General features: G+C 36.6%; 1 protein-coding gene across 1 annotated transcript in view; it reads left to right on the top strand.

Moving 5' to 3' along the window:
* Nucleotides 1-20,594, top strand: part of usp43a (ubiquitin specific peptidase 43a) — a 121,048-nt gene extending 100,454 nt beyond the window's left edge. The window contains exons 13-16 of the mRNA XM_088005349.1: nt 433-682; nt 4,515-4,673; nt 15,178-15,336; nt 15,435-20,594. Of these exons, the coding sequence (XP_087861475.1) occupies nt 433-682; nt 4,515-4,673; nt 15,178-15,336; nt 15,435-16,600 (1,734 nt within the window). The 3' untranslated portion in view covers nt 16,601-20,594. The remainder of the gene's footprint in view (nt 1-432; nt 683-4,514; nt 4,674-15,177; nt 15,337-15,434) is intronic.
* The last annotated feature ends 542 nt before the right edge of the window (nt 20,595-21,136 follow it).

The raw sequence follows: 21,136 nt of genomic DNA, 5'->3' as shown, positions 1-21,136 counted from the left end.
TAAAAAAATAGATAAAAATCTAAGACAGGATCAGAAATGAGAATCTTAGGATGTGCAAATGGAAAAGTGAAGCAAAATAGGTCATATTTTAGATACAGAAGTCCTTCCCCTTTCTGTTTGGTCATTTCTGTGAATCATTGAAATCTTTTTTAGGATATATGAGGAATTGTGATATGCTAAACGTTTTAAGGACAGGCAAAGTGTAATTTTTATAGGTCTAAAGAGGGTTTCTAATGGAATTTCTTTTCATGGCCTCCTCTTTTCCATTCTTAATGACTGCTTGTTGTGGTTTGAATTTTTTTTAAATTCAGTTTCATGCATTCCTCATTTTTAAATCAAGCAATCTTGAACTTCATGTTGCCACTTTATGAACTTCTAAAATGATTGTTTTGTCTAACAATCTTTCATAATGTCCTTGAAATGTTCTAACAGGTTGGTGAGCGGAGGAACAAGCTGTCTACCCTGGTTCGGTTCCCCCTGACTGCGCTGAACATGGCCCCTCATGTAGCGAAGAGTAGTCAAAGTATGAAGAATCTGCATTCGGGGTCTTCTTCCTCTTCCCGGAAGCAGACTTCAGGCCAAACTCATCCTCCTGCTGACTCACTCCTCCCACAAGATTGCCTGTACGACCTCTATGCTGTGTGCAACCATCATGGAGGAATGCATGGAGGACACTATACAGGTATGGAGCTGATTATCACAGTGTTTATATGTCAGTCATGCACTGCGTTGGTACTGGTGTCGGATCAGCTCTATAGGTTAAGTAAAAATTACAGTTTCATTATGTTTAAAATAACCGCAACAGAGCTGTTTAACATGTTGCAACTGGTTTTATTTTAAACAATCACATCAACTTCTGCTAAAATAATAAGACATGCAGTACTCTAATTACAATTTTATTGCGATTTATAACAGTTAATTTTATTAATTACATTTTGAATTAAGTTTATCTTTCACAAACTCACATTTAGGTTCAAAATCTAAAACTCCCTAAATCTATTTGACTTGGAGTGGAAGATAGAGTAGACACAACTAAAAGTTGCTCCAGTGATTTACAGTGTAGCCATCTCGCTTCTTCTCCTGTTCATTCAAGAGATACAAAAAATAAATTGGTTAGTTCAGATAATTTCAAAACCAATTTTTGTCCCAGATTTACCTTACCGACATCCGCCCTTTAAAAAAGCAAAACCTGCCCTGTTTTAGTTAAGACAAGATGCTGCCCTGCTGTTGTTCCAGTCGCAGAGTATTTCAGTTCAGCATGCAGTAAGCTGCCATTCATCACAAACACTTAATTACCAACAGACCTTTGATTGCCGCTGAGAGCAAATATCTGATTAGTCAGATCAAGCGTTCCTGGTAATTTGATTGACCTCAGTTAATCTACAGACAGTAGGCAACATCCATAACAACCAATAATAGAAATATAACAAGAGCATTAAAATAAATATTCACCTTTTTCATGAGGCTTGAAAGATAAACTTAGAAATATTAAATTTAACCTTGAAATATATGTATTTTTCTCTTGGCTTAAGGTCAGTTAAATATTCTCTTGCGGACCTTGAAGTGCTTGGCAATAATTTATCTGCTTTTAAGACATTAACTCTAAATGTAATTTATGAGAAATTAGTCAGAAGTTATTAATAGCTGCTCCGGAACTTTACTGCTGGAAAATGTAAGATTGCGTTTTGCCGTCGCGATGAAAGCTGCTTTACACAAACAATGTGCTCAGTATGTACATGCAGTTTATTATAAAAGAGTCTGTGGTTGCACCTCTGCTCTGTGCAAGAGTTAGAGATGTGAAAAGTTTCCCTTAAATAACATATTTATTTTATATATGAGCGCAGAGGCCAAGTAAGTGGGAAGCAGCAAAGGCTGGGCCTGAAAAAGCACGTAGGTGAACAATATATCAACATTTTTCTTTTATTAGTATGACGTAACACAACTTGTTTTTTAAATCAAATTTCCAGCTTCATTTTTTATTAAATGGAATATAAACAAATTCAAAATTTTCACAAGTTCCAATTCTGAACAGTTTAGAGACGTTAAACGTCATTTTATAAACAAATTCAAAATTTTCACAAGTTCCAATTCTGAACAGTTTAGAGACGTTAAACGTCATTTTGATCCATTAAAATTAGTTTGGCAGGTGATGCTGGCAGGATCTGAGTTATTTATGGAGAATCTTACTAACACAGTTCGCTGATCATTCATCCAGTGATGGGTGACCTCAAACTGGAAGGAGAGGTTTTTTTCTCCTTCAATTCGACTTGGCTTTGAACATGCTGAACCCTTAAGTGCAAAGGATCTAGAGGTTAATATTATGGAATGCAGTTTCTCAAGCAAAGGAAGTTATGGTATTTTCCAAACCACTGGGTGTTTCTGGAGCTGGAGAGTCATGTCAAAAAGTTCCCCAGCGCTCCACAGAGCTGGCTGGGACACAATTTTAAGATGGGTGACAAACACCATCTTGCCCAGCAGCTTGTTCTGATTTAGGCTCCCTATCTGTCATTTCTCCTGGCTGGTTGGGTTGCAGAATCCATTCAAAGGGAGGATGATGGAGTCAAGATTTCAGAGTAAATCAGTGGGACCAAAAGTGGTTTGAAGTGTCTCATTAAGTTGCTGAGTGGCGAGTAATGCATGGGGGGGTTACAGGTAAAATGATGGTAAAAGAAGGCAGCAGCGAAGGATAGTGAAGCTAAAATTATAGAAAAGCATGATCATTTGCATGTTGTGCCTTTTAGCTACTCCACTGGTTTTGCTCTTGGATGCTGTTCTCTCTTTCCCCAGTTCATACTCCACTGATTTTATTTCTCTGCAGTTTCTCCTCCAACTTTTCCTAAATATGTCCCTAGTCAACTTAGTTTTTTTCCCTCAAGGATATTTCCCTAAAACACACATATAAATGTACAAGAACAATAAAACATCTGAATATACATTAAAAAAAAAAACAATATTTTGAATTGAATTTTGAGTCAGATGGTAAAAACGGTGTTTGGGAGGATAAAACCTATGTTGCTAGAGAAGTATAATGGAGTTGGATTTCTTTCACAACCATCTGTTCAAAACATACTTTTTTGAAGGTTCTTTATGTTCGTATGCTGAAATGTTTCACTGCCGAGTTTAATGGGAACATGAAGTGAAAATTGTGTCCATATGCAGGAACCAATCAGTATCAGTCTCTTCTTCTCATGCTAACGCAGCACCGCTCCACTGATGCACCACATGCTGTGAACATACATTCAGAATAATGTGTTGTTTTTTTTCTTGAAACAAGCGATAAGCTTAAGAAGAAAAAGCATTGCCGTTCCTCTAGTGTCTTGTATAACGACCTTGTTATCCAGCAAATTTGTTTACATTCACTCCTGTTTCAAGAAACAACAGAGAGTCATTATCGTCCTCAGACATTTTCCATTAATTTTCAGTCATGCAGCAGAGAGTGAGCATGCTGCAAAAGCCACCGCTGCTCAGGGTGACTCAGCGCTATTGTTTGCTTACATTAAGCATGTTTTGATCAAATTCATCAATTTAAATGATTGCAAAGTTTCCAAATGTAAAGATACCACACAATTTACCTGCTAAGCACCTGCAAAATCCTAATTTAAGTTAGCATCATGACAAAAAAAAATTACTACAAATGGCAACAAAACAATTCAGGTCAAATCAGCTTAAACAAGCTGCTGACAAAAGTGTCACCCCTGGTCTGTCTAAAAAAAAAAAAAACCTCTCAGTGGTATCCGGGCTCTGCTTGTCCTCATTTGTTACTTTTTAGCAGAAACCCATTTTGCTGCTGTAGGCACAGCTGAGCTCTCATTCTCCAGCTACACCAGCCGATGGCAGCGACCTTAGGGGGAGTTTGGCTACTTCTGTTTTGCTTTTATTGAAACATATGCATCGTGTTGAAACCAAGGCTTTAAGTTCTTCTGCACTTACTTTAGCTCAGCCCTAAAGGTTTACCGTTATTCATTTTCAGGACCTTAAACTCCACTAAAGGAATTCAAAGTGTCTCTGTGACCTCATGAGACTGTTTCCTCATGGTTTTTACTTCTCAGGGTTGTTGCTTTAAGAGCTGACTTGTAAAATGTTGTTTTGACTAGATTATTGTTGAACTAGCCAGATAGGAAGGGACAATAGCGGTGAATCTTCATCGTCTTGTTTGCTCTAGCTACATGTTAAGGTGAAGGCCGCCGGCAATTGTGAGACGTTGTATGTGTCTCAGTGAAAGAGATGCATGGAGCCTTTTCTGTTTCTACAGTTTGAGTTGCATCATCATGAGAATAACAGATTCTTCCTGCTAATGCAGAGCGCGTAAAAAGATTGAAACAGAAGAAGGATTTAATGCAGTGATTAACTCCGGTTTTTATGCTACTAGTTGACATAAATGGCAGAGAGAACACTGTGAAAATCATTTTCTTTCTACGTCTGGAGGCTACAGCGAATTAAAAAAGGATCCATTTAGGGTTTTAAAGTTTCAATTTAACGAAGCCTTTATAAATGCATGTTATGTTCTGATCCAGCTTACTGTAGGAACTCTGTGGATGGCCAGTGGTACAGCTACGATGACAGCAGCGTGGACCTGGTGCCAGAGGACGAAGTGTGTACCAAGGGAGCTTACATCCTTTTCTACCAGAGACGCAACGTTATTCCTCCATGGTCGGCCAGCAGCTCTGTTAGAGGTATGTTTTCCGACAATGTTAATATCCTCTAAGAATGACAAACTCAGAAATTCCCTCTGCTGCTATAAAAGTGCTGCATATATCAAAAATGTGACGCTTTGAAATTGGGCCTCTATCTCTTTAAGAAGTTCTCACTCGTCACAACAACGTTTTGACATTATGCCGTTTACAACTGTTCATAGGAGTGAGGAAAAAAAAGAAAAACTTTTAATAAAATACTTACTAAAGAATTGTAATATGAGTGAACATCTGTTGCTTTGCCAACCAGAACTTCATCAGTTCTTAGGCACGAAACTTTCCAAGTTCAAGTGAGCAGGTAATTTGTTCCAAAGCATGTCTCCTAACAGAGAAACCTGTCTGAGCAGATGATGCTTCACAGAACTGAATTTGAACACTTGAAACAGCTCTGCAGGGTCTGATATTTGAATCTAACAACAAACAGGTGGTTGCACAAATCTGATAACTACTTAAATACTAAAAATCAGCAAACCTGTCAAAGCTTTTAAAGCTCACTTATAGAAATACTCTACAGATTTGGTTGTTGACTGATTATAATCTAATCAAATGTTACTCAAATATTTTTTTGTCTTTCTAAAATGACACGATGTGAAACAAAATGAAAAGAAATGGTGATGCAGATTTTAGCACACAGAGCGGTGGCTGTTCTTTTGTTTTTTAAATACAGAAGGGCCTAAGTCACATGGCAGCGGGACCGCTGTGCTGTCCAAAGATCTGCCTGCTCAAAATATGGCAAGAGATCAACTGGCCATTTTCAATCTCTTTTTGATAAAATTGCACATCCATTTGAAAAAAATAATGCTTAGAATCAATCTTCATTTGCATTCACAATGTTTAAAAAGACACAACTGCTAATCACGGGTCGACTTCAAAAAGAGCTCATATTTAGTCACATTGGCATTACAAACCTTATTGTAATTTATTAAAACCTTTTCAAATAGGCCAGTAAAAAATATTTCATAACTCCTTTTCTAATTATTTGTAAATAACTTACTTTTATTTTAATGAAAACTTGAATGATTGGGGTTGCCATGTATTCAGCCGTCCCCGTTTGTAGATCCACCTTTTGTTACAAGTCCAAGAGCTTGTGGTGTTTGTCCACCAGATCCAGAGATGGAGTATTTTTACCCTATTTTTTGTTTGTTTTTGCAAGATACTTTGAGCTTAAGCAGCCTGGATGCAGGGGGATCTGAAAGGATCTCAATTGAAACTACGCCTGGGGTTTTAACTGAGTCACTCCAGCAATAATTATGCCTGAATTTAAGCCAGCCGGTTGTAGTTCTGGCTTACAATGTTGTTCCTCTAAAAGCTGAACCTCCACTGCACTCTTGAGTCAGTGAGGCAAACTGAAAACATTACTTCCTGTATAGGTGGATGGACTGCAAACCTCTTGGTAGGTTTACAGTCTTTGCATATTATTACTTCTTCATTTCTTTTTTTAGACGGATCTCTCTTGTTTCACACCTTGGCCCTACTGTTTTATAACTGTGATCTGTCTGCTGCATTCCCTTCTCTTCATGATGCCGTTTGTTTGCTAATGCTGTCTAACAAGTCTCTGGGGTCTCCACAAAACAGCTGGATATAAACTGAGAAAATAAATCACACACAGATGGAATCTCTGCAGTAGTTAGAAAAGGAAGCAGAGAAATTGCTGCATGTAAACGCTCCCCTTGAAGTCAAAATAAAATAATCTCTGGCTGTACAAAGCTGAGAGACGCACAGTCCAAACCACCTGCAGCTGTAATTGCACAGAAAACAATTTTACAAAAATATTGATTCATGGAGGTTGAAAAGAAGTGCACAGTATGTTTCAAATTTTATTTAAGTTTTTTGTATTTAGGACGGGGGATTGTGAATGTATTTAGAGCTTGTCAGTATTATTACAACACTGAATAAGCAAACTACAAAAAAAGGCTCCACTAATGATGGCTGAGTAGATTTTTTACTCTGTTTGTACATCATCAAGAGAATTGAAAAAAACAACAAACAGCAATGTCCCTCTTTTTTCGTGAAAAAGGGAATATTCTGATTTTTTCTTAGCCGTGGCCGTTATTTTAGGAAGGTGACAAGATGTAACTTTGACGATTTCATGCGAGTTTGAACAGATCTCTCTATAGGTTCTCTGGCAAACCTTCATGTTTTCCTCCTTGCACACATTTAATGAAACTTAAACTTGTGCCGTCTCTTCCTGATCGTAGAAGTATAATAGCATTTAAAATTAATGCTAGCAATAGCCTGCTGTAGGTTCTGTGATGACATTTTAGGGGTTGTAAAGGCTCCTTTCCTTCAGCTCCTTGCGCTTTGCTTTGAAGATGAATTTGCTCCAATGGGAATATCTGGGCAGGTTTTCTGTTGTTTTTAATATTTACCACTTTGGGGCTGTTTTCCATGCCATCAAATGGCTCATTTTAAATTATTTTGAGACCATTTTAAGTCCCCTACTAAACTCATGATCTCACCGAATCTTATTTGGGCCAATCAGAGCTCTTTGGATCCCACCGAGGAGTTTACTCTCACCTCAACACTAGATCAAGCTAATTATTTGAGATTTAAGCAGAGCAAGACTCTTACAATGTCCTCACCACGAGCGCTCGATGTGTAAGTTGAGCCATTATATTGAAAATAAATGTGATGGTGTAATATTTTCCTTACTAGACATTTTACATTATTTTAGACTTTACAATTATGTTTAAAAGGTATCCCTTGTACTCCATAAGAAGCATAATCATGTGAGACAGGATTAAAAATAAACTAATAATTGTATTAATACCAAATACTGCAGTCATGCAGATGGATTTTTGTTCTGTAGTCAAGTAGTAGGAGAATGTTCTGGTTTTGATTTTCATCCAAAGAAAAATGTAGGAACAAAATGTGTTCTCATAGCGTGCGCCACAGTTCCTTTAGAAATGAGATATTGTTTCACTGAATTTAAATATGGTGTCAATCAGGCAAGGCAATGAATTTAAATTCAAAATGGACTCAATTCTGTTCTTTGTGATTGTTTTTGTTATAAACCACAGGAGATGTAATTATTTAGTCTTGTTTCTGTCTAGGAAAGCGCAGTCGATGTGATTTTGCTGGCACTTGGAAAAGTTTCTTCTGAGTGATGAAAACAATTAAACTTCAGAAATAAGACCGTAACCCACCTGAATTTTTCACAGCTTTAACATTTATGAAAGGTTGATTTTCTAGTGTTCTGCAAGCTTTACGAGCGTGCTGGAGTCTTTGCTGTGAAATAAAAGACACCACTGCACTCAGGATGAAGGAATAGAAATAGTTATTCTTTTCATTATTCATTCTCACCGCTGTCTTGTTATCCAATCAGCCTACTTCTATAATTCTATTTCTTTTTTTTCTTTGCTCAAAATACACTGCTCAAAAAAATAAAGGGAACACTCAAATAACACATCCTAGATCTGAATGAATGAAATATTCTCATTGAATACTTTGTTCTGTACAAAGTTGAATGTGCTGACAACAAAATCACACAAAAATCATCAATGGAAATCAAATTTATTAACCAATGGAGGCCTGGATTTGGAGCCACACACAAAATTAAAGTGAAATGTTCCCTTTATGTTTTTTGAGCAGTATATTATCTACCGTGTAGATAATACTGGGATGTGAAAAGTATTTCAGATTATTTTCTAATCCACATTTTTAAAGCGTTCACTGTAACCTCTTTGTTTTCCCCATTCCTGCAAAAGCAAATCTGCTCACATTTCACCAAGATCTATAACAAGGTATTGTGGTATTTTTTATTGCAATTCCGTATGGCTTTATTACATCAAATTACAACAAATGTCTTCTCAATGTGCTTTAGAAGACATTTCATTTATATTATGTTATATAATATTGTCCAATCCAGTCATACTGTCCAATTCAGACCCAAGCACAAACAATCCAGTTAAACCCTTCAACTTCAAAATAACATTACTCGAGGAGAAGTAAAGAGTATATGACACTGTAGAAGTGTGTCTAGATGTACATTGCTTTTAATATCACTGGTTACTACCCACCTCTGATTATACAATCAAAATATTCTACAGATCTGGAAAAAATGAAGAGCCCACTGCACTGAACCGTATTGAAAACCTCCAGGTTATTCCACCAAACATTGATTTCTGAACTCTTCCTGGGTTAAAATATTAGTATTGTTGTTTCTAAATGAACATGAACTTGTTTTCTTTTCATTATTTGAGGTCTGAAAGCCCTGCATCTTTTTCGGTATTTTAACCATTTCTCATTTTCTGCAAATAAATGCTAAACGTTTGCTTGGAATTTCAGAGACATATTGTCAGAAGTTCATAAAATAAAAAAACAATGTCAATTTTACTGAAATATAAACCTACAAAAAGTAAAATCACAGAAACTGATCATTTTAAGTGGTCTCTTAATTTATCCCAGAGCTTTAATAGTCATATAATGGCAATCAGACAAAAGAAAGCCCATGTGACAGCCTTTAATTAACAACTTTGCAGCAGATATTCATATGGCTGCATATGGCTGTAAATAATAGTGATTTCAGGTTATCAACACACTTAGAAATCAGAACATTTTTATTCTTGTTCAACACGTACTTTGCTTCCAAAGCTTTTCCACCAAGAAGAGGTCAGATCCTGTGTTTTTATCTCTGTATTGATTAATTTCAGTGTAATCGCCACAATATACAAATAGACCTGTCAGACTGGCTTTCAGTAATGTCTGAATGAGATCAGTTTTTCAGAGAAGATTTAACAGATGCTTACAAGTTGGCCGAGACCAGCATGTCAACGCAACATGACGGCACAATCATCAGCTACATTTAAAAGTTTAATTATAAAACATGAATTTATCTCAGAATGCTTAGCTGTTGAACAGTGAACATGAATAATTTCAGGTCAACTTCGATGAAACAAATGTTAAAAAAGAATAAACATCTTCCATTTTAGTTGAATCAAACATCGCTGTCTGTGGTGTCTGCACTTTAAAATCTACTTTCATGTCATTTTACTTTTTAAAGACGTCAGTGGAGATGACAGAAACCAGGTTTCCATGTTGGTGCTGGAATAAATTAATAGGAAGGAAACTAAAAATGTCGTCATTAAATTAGTTTTTTAGGGGACCATCATGTCTCACATAATCTGTATTCTGTAGCCAGTTTTTCTTGTTTTTTCCACCAATGCTCCAGGTGCAATTGTTCAATTTAATTAGATTTTCCTTCATTACCTCAAAGGCGTTTGTCCTTTAACGCAACTTTTTAAAATTTAAATTTTCATTCCATTATTTCACCTTCAAGTGAGATAATAAAACTCATTACTGTTAACAAAAATTATGTACTGAATCCTGACTTCATTTGACTTCTGTTTCATCTGTATTTATTTATCCACAGTATTTTAACTTTATTTGACAGAGGTAATTGTAAATTAGGAGAATTTAAAATAAATTGCTAAATAATAATTCCATGTAACAATTATTGGCTTAAACGATAGTGACCTTATTCATTCAGCTTCAGCAAAAAAAAAAAAAACTTGTTAAAACTGGACAGGTTTACAGATAATTGTGCAACAAACTTGTTCATGACTGTTGGAGGAAAACTAGAATAGAAATAGCCAAAATGAAACAACAGCAAAGTGACAGGCGATCGAGGCATGCAGATACACACAAAAGTAAAAATAACAGAACAAAAAAAAAATGAATTAAGAACAACATCATGTACAGTAAAGGCAGAATTACAACATAAAATACTGTGTAGTTACAAACACTCTATGCTGGCTGTTGCTGTAAGGAAGCAATTACTTTTTCAAATAGTGTTTTCATCATTTTACCCTTAATGATGAAATCATAATTTGAAAACTGTTCTTGTATTTCTTGAGGTTATATTCGCCTCATATTGGAGTTTCTGATAATCTGAAACATTTAAGTGGAACAAAAAGCAAAACCAGAAGAAATCTGTGAGCATTTTTTTCAACTTTATTATGCTAAAGTCAATTAAATTAATCTGCACTGATGTGAACGCTGCCACCAAACCATAGAGTCTTTTATAATCCGTGTCACTTTTTTTTGTATAAAAAGCTTCCTTAAGATATTTTATTTAACCAGTTGGTGCAGATTAATATAGTTATTGCTTCCGTAGAAAAGTGGTTGTGTACCCAGGAATTTCAGTTCGGTTTGCTTCCCCGTTGACAGCTACTGCTTTCAAGTCGAAATGACAGAGGAAGTGAAATGATGCATCTTGGGCTCTTTGTGGAGGAACTTAACATTTAGTTGATGTAACTCTGCAGGCGGGTAGATCGGGTTCACAGAGTTGGTCACCATGGTAACTGGCACAGAGTTCACACCACTACTTTCAGGAAGATGGAAGCCCCCTCAGTTTCCTCGTCCGAGTTAAAAACCTCAGCTATTAGAAAGAGACTCTGGGATGTCTGCTGACTCTTGTATCCTCTTTGTAAATTACCAAATTTAACCTGTTTGCTATTCTAATTTTCTGTTCTCACAAAAAGTAATTTAAAGTTCTTTGCCAATCCATTTGCCATGAACACTTTATAAAAGAGAAACGTTGACGGTGAAAATGAAAATACCGTATTTTTCGGACTATGGAGGGCACCTTACTATAAGAAAAGGAAAAGTAGCGGCTTATAGTCCGAAAAATACGGTATTTTCCCTCACAGTGATGGAAAAAGTTTTAGACCTAACAAGAATCAAATAGCATTTACAAACAATCTAAAAATAATAATAATAATCCAAGTCAGCCGCTGAAGAGATGGATGGATGTTAAATCACTGAAACAGTGAAAACGTTTTATGATTTAGTCTGAATGGTAAGTCATTTGTTGCCAGCAACTGCTCAACATTTTCCTGCAGCCTTTTCTATAGGAGTGCTGTTTGTTGAAGGTTGCAAGTCATCAGGAGGTATTTCTGGCAGCATTATGTTCTTGTTTAAACAATGATTTTTCAACCAAGTGCACAGCTTCATAATGGCATCTTTGTCAGGCATACAGCTCTGGCATGCAGCTTTAGAAAGCACAAACGATTCTGAAAGGTATTTTGTAAAATGACTAATACAAGAATATAGTGATGCCCCATTAACGTCCAAGGACTAAACCCAGTAGGAGTGTGTTAGCTTATGAGCAGGAGTTTGGCCATCTGAAATGGCAGATTACACAGGTTCATAAAGTATTTGTATGTTTGAAGATCAGTGAGGATATGTAAAAGCTGGTATTTGTGTCCATTTAAGTCAGGTTGTCTTGTTTGTCAAACATTATGCCTTAGTAACAACAACGACTTCATTTTACTGATGAATTACATTTTATCTTTTCACTTAACTCTGAAGAAGGGTTTACATGTGTTGCCTTAAAATGACACTTTTATTTGACACCACTCCTTTAATGTCAAGTTTCCTTTAAGGTTTTATGAAGTGTAATAACACAGTGGCATTTTACAACAGTGGGATTAAGATTGGGTCATTCAATAATCCTCCACCCGTGTTTTGGGCCACATCAACATCCTGAAAGTCCTCAAAGGGCCAGTGGTGACAGCTCTACCCATTAAAGTATTAATAAATAGTTATCTCTGCATTCGATGAGTACTTCTTAAAGTTAAACTATATTGAACATCTTTTCACATGATGTAATTTGGCACTATACAGATAAAAATGCTTTAGATTTGATTAAGAACAGATTAGAGCACAGCTGCTATCTTGAAAGTTGTATCTATGTGTCTCCCTAGAGTCTAGAGCGCCGCATAAAAAGCGTTGAGTTTGACGCATGTGCCTTAGAGTAAAGGAATGGCATTAAACCTACAGGGCGCTGGTCCCTTACTGCACAAAAATACATAATTCATCCATTTTTATCCTTAATTAATTCTTCTCGGTGCCACAAGGGGCTTGTGTTTATATCCAGTGTATGGCAGACAAAAAGCTACCTGGAGAAAACCTATAGGAGGATAACCAAACGCCTGGCCTTCCTGTGACCCTGCAGCCACTACACTGGTGTGTAGTCAAAATATTTTTGTGTTTAGCAGACTCTTAAAATCAGTTTTTCAGGGATTTTTTTTTCAATTATGTCTACTTAAATATCCATCTATATGTCTTAGCTATGTAAATAATAAAGATGTTTATCTCATTATTGAAATAGTGCAACGTCTCTTAATCAAAAATTAAACTTTGCCTTCTCGGTTTATAAATTACCACCTTTAAACCTGACCATAAGCTCTAGTTAGTTGTCTTTCATGACATTAGTTTTCCATTGTAAGGTTTAATGATCATTTAGTGTTTTTTTAAATAAATTTCATATTGATTAACCTTTAAAACCAAAGCAATCTGATACATCATGCTGCTGAAATACCATTTATTGGTACAACTAACTAGATCAACATCTCCTCTCATTGTTCTTCTGATTATCCAAATGTTATAGGAAGATTTTAATTGATCAGTGCTTTTCTGATTCCTATGACATTTACAATAAACTATCAATGACCAATGCCTTGACATTTGATGTAAAGAAAAAAAGTCTGTTGGTAAAACAGATAATTGACATGCCTGTTTTGACAGAAATGTGTCAGTCATGTTGGGTGTTCTTATTATATTTTTTAAATTTATCTTAACATTTTTGGCTGCTGTCACTCAAATGTGTGTTTTAAATTAAAATTATGGCTTCCTATAAAAAGAAATCAACCTGAACACTAACTTTGATCAGCTAGAAATCACATGCACCTTCTCATATCACAAAAGAAAAATGATAAAACTGTCTTTTTTTCTGCAGTCAAAATCTTTTAAAATAGATGGAGAGTTTCTGTGTCACTCAGTGGAACAAAAGACAAATTGTAAATCTCTGAAAATGTATAATTTTGGAGACAGAGTTCTAAAAGAAAAATGATTAGATTCCAAATTAGGCTCAATCATATTATGGAAATAGTTTCCCTGATTGAAACTGCTGTGTGAGCTTCTGTAGCTTCTTGGCATCTGAACTACAGAGGTATATTTGATGCAAAGGTATTTATTTGTACCTTGTAACTGGGTCAGAGAGTAAAATATCGCAGGAGTTTTGTTATTGTAGTTTTTTTTTTTTTTTCCACAAATACAAAACAAAAGCTATGACACCTTAAATTAAAATGTACCAGTCCAGTATATTTGGAGTAAAACTAATTCACACACTTAACATCTTCACACAGACGCATGTATTACAAAAAAATGTTCATTAACACAGTTAGTGAATGCAACTGCACAAAATCACTGATGCGAGTCACAAATGGACTCAGTATTAACAATCCAAAATACCAACTTTAGGGCCTGGAAGTTATATTCAGATACTAGTTTCTGAAGCTTCAATAGAGGTTGATTTTTAGCACCTTTTGGGATTTTTTTTTGTTTTGGTTCATCTTGTAAATCCTAACAAATGCTTTGAGATTTGTGATTGTAATGTGGAAAAAGTTGAAGGAGCTTGAACATTTTTGCAAATTGTTCCAAAATGCACTTCAAATTAGGTACTTGAAATGAACAAATGTTTTCTGTGACAAACTTCGCTAATTAACCAGGCTAATGCATTAGGGGTTAAAGTTTGTGACACAAAGCCTTGAGAATAATCTAGTAATAAAAGAGGAAACCAACTGGGCCAGTATGGCAGCTTCTGAATAAAGCATTGGTGAAACATTTATTCAAATATGCCGCGTAAACGGGCAGAGAAAATGTCCTCAGAGCACAAGCTAAAGCCAAATAGCAGCTGTCCAGAATGACTGTTTGCTTGGAGATTTAGGTCTCTGCAGGTCATCATCGAACAAGGGAACAAGGATCAGTAGTTTTTGTCAGTCAGCAGAAAAGATGAAGCTAAACTACAACCAATCACGTACCTCTACTGTCAGGCTGCCTTCAATGCAGAATGAAAGCTTTAATTCAGCGAAGGGATCTTGCATCAACCTTGGATCGTAGGAAAGGCTGAGATTTACCTTTTTTCATTTTTCCCTGTTGCTGTGAGCAGTGCAACATCTGACCCCTGAGTGAATCTGGCAAAGTATGTTTTTATCAAAATATTCAAACATAAGTCAGTAAAGTGCATTTTCTTACCAGCCTCTCGTTGCCACGTTCCCTCTTTGATCTCTATAGAAGCTTTCAAGTCTTAAAAATACTTTTGACTTTAATTTCAAGAAAAAAATTCATCCTATATTGTATGGTTTTTAGTAATAAGACTTATACCTTCTGTATGAGAAATTAAAAATGTAGGACGGCACATAATGACTTGGATATGCATTGATGTATATCGTTTCCCTTTCATCAAAAGCATTTTTTTTAATTAAATGTTAAAATGACTAGTGTACATATTCAAAATGCTGCTGCCAGAGGCCTGACCAACGCAGAGAAAACTGGTCATAACAAAGTTGTCCTCTAACTGCTCTTGGGTTTTTTCAGAGTTTCTGTTTGAGTGTAATGTTATTTTCTCTACATACATTCCTTTATTTTTGCTGTACTTTATCATTGTAATAATCATTTTGGGGTTTTTTCCCTCTGATCTTAGGATCCATAAGTTCATCAGTGTCGGACCACTGGCTAATCAGACTAACAGGGGAGAGTAAGAGAGGCAGCTTGGTGTCTCCTTCCTCCAACAACGTCTCGTCTTTATCAGACTCTGCAGAGCCTCCCGTCTTCCACAACAAAGACTTTGAAGAAGAAAGGGGTGAGTTACAATCTTCCAGTATTTACTTCCTTTTTTTTCCCAAGGTCTCGCTTTTGAATATTAACTCTGTACCGCTTCCCTGTTTTCATCATCATCAGGTGGCTTTGAAAGCCGCCCGTTTGTGCGAGGGCTTCAGGGACGCAGCGTAAGTATGAGAGTTCCCTCCAAGCCAAAAGAGAGCCTGAGCAAAAAGTTCCCTTTGCGCTGGTCCCTCGGTTCAAAAGAGAGACGAAAACCCGAGCAAGCGTCTCCTCCAGCGCAAGACCCCGACCCTGCAGAGCTAGTGGAGTACTTGGAGTCTGGTCGGCGACCCCGGTGCACCAAGGATTCAATAGTAACCGTGATGAACGAGTCGCGTAGCAGCAAAAAACCCTCTGTGGGTCGGGCAGCCAGTGTTCGATCTGCAGCTGTTGGCAGTATGAGTTGTGTTGGTAAGATGGAAGAAGAGCCGCATTACACTCAGGTTCCAGAGGGACAGAGAAGGCCATCAGAACGACCGTCTGAGAAGACGGCCAGTCTGAGACGGAAAAAGGAAAACGTGGCCAAAGAGGAGAGCTCAGGGAATATGAGTGCTAGCTCTGGTAGCAACACCCTTTCCAGGAGGAAGGAGGGCAGGAGGGAGAGCTCTGCTAAAGCTTCACAAGATTCAGAGAGAAAACCGAGTTCCAGCACTGGAATTCGTCCCAGTTACAGCACATCAAGCCTTCAGGATGGAACCCTAAGAAGACAGAAGGGAGACAAAGCGAATAAGGATCACCACAGCTCTGAAGCAGACAAGTCAAAGACAACAAAAGATGAAGTGCCCAAGAGTCAAGACAGTCTCTTGTCATTTCTGAAAGGCAACTTCCTGAAGAAGGATAAGGACTCTAAAAAGTCCAAGGATGGTGAGTCAGGAAAAAAAGGTGGCGAGGAGGAAGGCAGGAGGACTTCGTCCAGGATGCCATTACCTAACGGAGCAGCTGGAGGAAGAACTGGAGTGGAAGGAAGCAAATCAAATAGTTCAGGCCGTCGGACTGATGAACTGGCAAACGGAAAGTTGGGACGCTCCACGGCAGACATCAGGCGCTCGCAGAGCTCCTCCAACATCCCCACCAAAGCAGAGCAAAGCATTCGCAGGACGGCGTCCTTGCATCGTAATGGGATGTCCACAACGCCAGCACAGCGTCTGACCTCAGACAAACAGTCTCACAGCACTCTGCAGAGGAATCGCTACAGCACCAACTCACTGGGCCGCAAGAAGACTGTCCCCGAGTCCAGCTTCTGACGCAGAGACGGGGGCGTCTTTTTGATCAGAGCAATAGAGCTTTACTTCCAATGAAGGGATTTAGTGTTCCCAGAAAATAAACAACTCAAGTGGTTTGCACAATAAAGAGCTGGGAGATGAACTAGAACTCTAAAGCCTGTGGCCTCCCCATTAAGACATATCAGTGGGAACACATTTTATCAGTTATATATATATATTTTATGTTTTTATGATTTAAAAGAAGTGCCTAAGCAACACAAATGCAGTTATAATGATTTATTGTTGTCCATCATCCTGGACTAATTTCCTACTAATGCAGTATGAATGTTGAAAGACGTCGCTCCATTTTTAACTCGAATGGTTTTATCATCAGGGCACAATGACTGTGTTCACTTATAAGAATGTATTTTCTCTACTTGATCAACAGCAGTGCTTTGAGGCCGTGTTTTCTGATTATTGTTTGATGAAACCTTTATGCATCGAATCATATGGTTAACAATGCGGGTGTGATTATTCAGTGCTTTAACCTTCAGCGATTGCCTACTGTGAAGAAAGATATATATGATGTAACTAAGAATGTTCTGGGTTTTTTTTTAAACATAACACTATATTTTTTTCAGGACTTGAGCTGCTGCTTTTTTTTCTGTAACCCCTTCATGTGTTTTTTTTTTTTTTGTTCATAATTCAGTGTTTTGCTTGAACTCTAAAAACTTTTGATGCATACATTTATCTGTGGGAGTACGGTGGTGAAGCACCTGGAAGAGACAGAGGTTTTTGTTTTTTTTTGTTTATGCTCAAAATGCAGACATGTAGCTGAACTGGTTCTTTGTTTGCTGCTGTTGTTGTTTATGGTGGTAGAAAACTGTCAACGTCTCAACTGAGAGAAACAGAGACGAGATTTGACACCAAAACCTGAGACGTTTAAGTTTATTTAATGTTTCTGTATAAATCATTCCATGCACTATTTTCACATGATTTTACATTTGCTTTTACTGCGTCCTCCTTGTCATACAAACTGAGTAAATGGCTGGAAATATTGCAAAAGTCAAAAAAACAAACAAACTAAATCTCCAACCTGTTTTAGCTCAAGCCGAATCTTAAAAGAAGAAATTTGCACTTCATCAAAGTAGCAAAAACCCTGATGGATTTGCACCGCAGCCCTCGGGCAACTGGTTCAGTCATCAGCTGTAATCACCTCTATGTTTTTCCATTTAAAGGAAAAAGAAAACAAACTTTTTAAATCTCTGTTTTGAATACTAATAACAGTGTTTTGCATTTAGTGTAAGCTCAAGGGTGCTGCTGCCGACTCGGACATCTTTGATGTCTGAGGCGGGACAACTTTTTCCTGTATTTACCTGGGAAATTTTCTAACATATTTTAATCAGCTGAAAATATGTCATCAGTTGTGTAACCCAAATGTTTGTATTTAGACACTGGTTGCCCTACTTGAGATATTAATTTTGCATTTATTTAATACATTAAAACTCCAAAGAGGAGCCAAAGCACGGCTAAGGGTGTAGCTGATTTTTTTTTATTAATTATTATTTTGGGAAGCTTAACATTTTATCTCAGTCTAATGTTCTTTAGGCTCTATTAGAGCAGAGATGGGTCAAAGCTAAACATAAAAAGCACTTTCATCATCTGTCAAGTAGCCAAATTGTCACATCAAAAGATTTTAAAAAGATGTTTTTTTTTTTTATGAAAAGTTTTTATGTTTTAGGATATAAGAGGAACAAACACAGGAAAAATGCTCAAAGCCTTTGTTGACATTATTGTTAATCAAACTGAAGGTCTGGGGGCCAAATCCGGTCCACCACAGCTTTTTATTTGGCCCTCTGTACACAAAAGACCACAGAAATAGCTTTGTGTTTAAATATTTTATTAATCAAATCAAGACACTTTTTTTTTATCTGTTTACTCAAAGGTACAGATTTTTATTCATATTTTAACAGTTGGTTAGCAGGTGCTTTGAAGTTTAATTGAAACAATAAAAACACACAACATAAAAATGGCACTGATTTTATTTCGAGCACAAAAAGCCAAAATGTGCATTTGCAAAGTGGACCTTGATGTCTGTTCCACTCTGAAAAGCGTTTTGAAAAATCTCTTGAGAAAGTGTTCTGTGGATCCTGCATAACGAAGGATTAGTTTCTCACTCTGACTGGAATTCATCTCAAGAGAAAGACGAGTTTTTCTTTTCCTGCGTCGTCTAATTTCCACTTTCCTGATATCGACCTGCTTGGTTGGAAAGTAGGACATGCAGATTGTGTTTATGAGGAGAACGGAATATTTAAAGTCAGCCAACGCAACAAAGGAAAACAAAGAACTAAGTGAATATTATAGAGACTTGTAGCTGCTCTGCGTCGGTGTCAAACACCACCTCAGTCTGCTGCTGTAGACGTGTCTGCAATTCCAACTGTTTCTACCTGGCAGCTCCTGACCTGACAACCTAATGCCAGATAGCAGTTTCTATTTCAAACAGGAAATATGTTAACTCCAAACACCAACCTCAGTAAAATATTAAGTATTTATGTCCATGACGCAGTTTGCATAGAGCAAACTGTACATTGCTGAGAGTTTTTTCACCTTACAGATTTATTTAATGTTTGGTTTTTTTTGTCACATTTACAAGTTTCAAATCCATTATAAACATTTTATCATCAGACGGTGACAATCTGACTAAATGCAAGTAGTTTTCAAATATTGTTTTATTTAATAAGTAAAGTTAACCCAACCACCTTGGCTCTGTATGAAAAAGGGATTGTCCCCCTTGTTGTAACTTGAATTAACTTTGAAATCACTTAAACAAACCCGTCTGACAACATGAAGTAGGCTGAAATATCCCCAAACCAACATATAATGCTCCAATCTACAGGATTTATTAAACGATAAGGAACTGATTTACGACATCTGATCTACACCTGGAGTTTGAGACACTGTGAGTTTTTATCCACAAACACAGTAAACAAAATCTCTCCAAGAACACATTGAAAAGTCACACTCATCTTTTGAATAGCATCCATGGGGTAAAGGGGTATCATGCAATTATCTTTTATTTTTTTTACACTGGGCCCACTTGATTTTTATAGTGTTTATTTTTTTTCCTTATTAAACTTAAAAGCTGTATTTTGAATTTACATAGTGACCTTTGTCTGACTTTAAGATTTCTTTCAATGTTTTTAAAAACCTTAACTGTGACCAAAAAAAGTAAAAGTAAAGGGATCTGAAGATGGGATCCTCTTTCACGCCACTATGAATCCTCCTGTCTGTTTCTGTGTGATCATGATTAATATCCAGGTTCAGTTGGAGCTGCTGCAGTCGATGAGGCTGCAAATACCTTTGCACGGGCATTCATTTTTAGTTTTCTTTTTTTTTTTTTTATCTTTTAATTTGCTTGACTTGAACTTTTGGAATGAGAGGTGTCTTTTGATACCTTTAAAGGTTTGCTTTTAATTAAAAAAAATATATATATAATTAATTACATGAAGGTGTTTCATGTGAAGTGCTTCAAATTCTTTTTTTTTTTTTTAAAGCGGTGGTTTGGCGTAAACAAATTTCTTTTGGAGTTTGTATCAAATAGTTTGTAGAATCTGATTCGTAACTCTGAACTTTGAAAATAAGATTATTGCAATAGTTATAACTTTGTCTGAATAAATCAGTATGTAATATTCCGCACAGTGTGATGATTGTTGAAATATATGTTGACAAATGAACAAATATCTGAACTCTAAAATGATATGATTGTTTCTTAATCTGCAAAACATAAGGGCTCTTAAAATCTAATAATTTGTCTTTTTATATATATATATATTTTTTTGTCATTTTATTGTGATACTGTTTGTGGTGATTAATCATCAATTTGGTCAATTAGGCAGTGATACCATTGTGTATATTTTTTTAAAGATTGTGAAAAACATTTATTTTTGTAAAAATTTTGTACATCTTTGATAAACGGATTTATGGAAGCACTACTGCAACGATGTAAACGTTACTGAAAATACACAATGAAACCAGAGTTTCCGGCTCTTCTTGTGAGGATGTTTGGAGGGATTTGTGCTGCGATCTTTGCAAAACTGCGAGTGACGAAGGGGATTCTTAGATTTGACATTCTCGGCGAAAGACAGAAAAGGTCAAAATCTTCTTGGCGTGTTTCTAAGAACAACATGAGACGTGCGTTTGCCAGTGCTGCTCCCTTCTCCAGGCCTCTTTCTTTGTTTCCGATAATCAGAGCATGCAGAAGGAAGAGCAATCTTTCCAATCTTGTCCAGGTTAAATTTATGCAAAGCCTTCCTGACTAAATCCTGTGTGTCCCTGTCTTATTTCTTTAAACTTATTGTGACCATTAATAGGTAGAAAATGTGTTTTGGTTTACATTTAAGTGCAATTCAACTGTTAAAAAGAACATTTGCTCTTCTACCTCAGTTTGATTCTTCATTTAGGTTTTGATCTCCGAGACCCTAAAATGTCCAAAAGAATTGCAAAGAATCTCTACTGAATTAATACTGACCATGAGATTGAGAGAAAATTCTTTAATTGACTAAAAGATAAACTGGAAGA

Source organism: Poecilia mexicana, unplaced genomic scaffold (assembly GCF_051168715.1).
Source record: "Poecilia mexicana isolate PSO_F unplaced genomic scaffold, ASM5116871v1 scaffold_1, whole genome shotgun sequence".
NCBI lineage: Eukaryota > Metazoa > Chordata > Actinopteri > Cyprinodontiformes > Poeciliidae > Poecilia > Poecilia mexicana.
The sequence above is the reverse complement of the archived record's forward strand: the minus strand, read 5'-3'. Positions and strand labels throughout refer to the sequence as shown.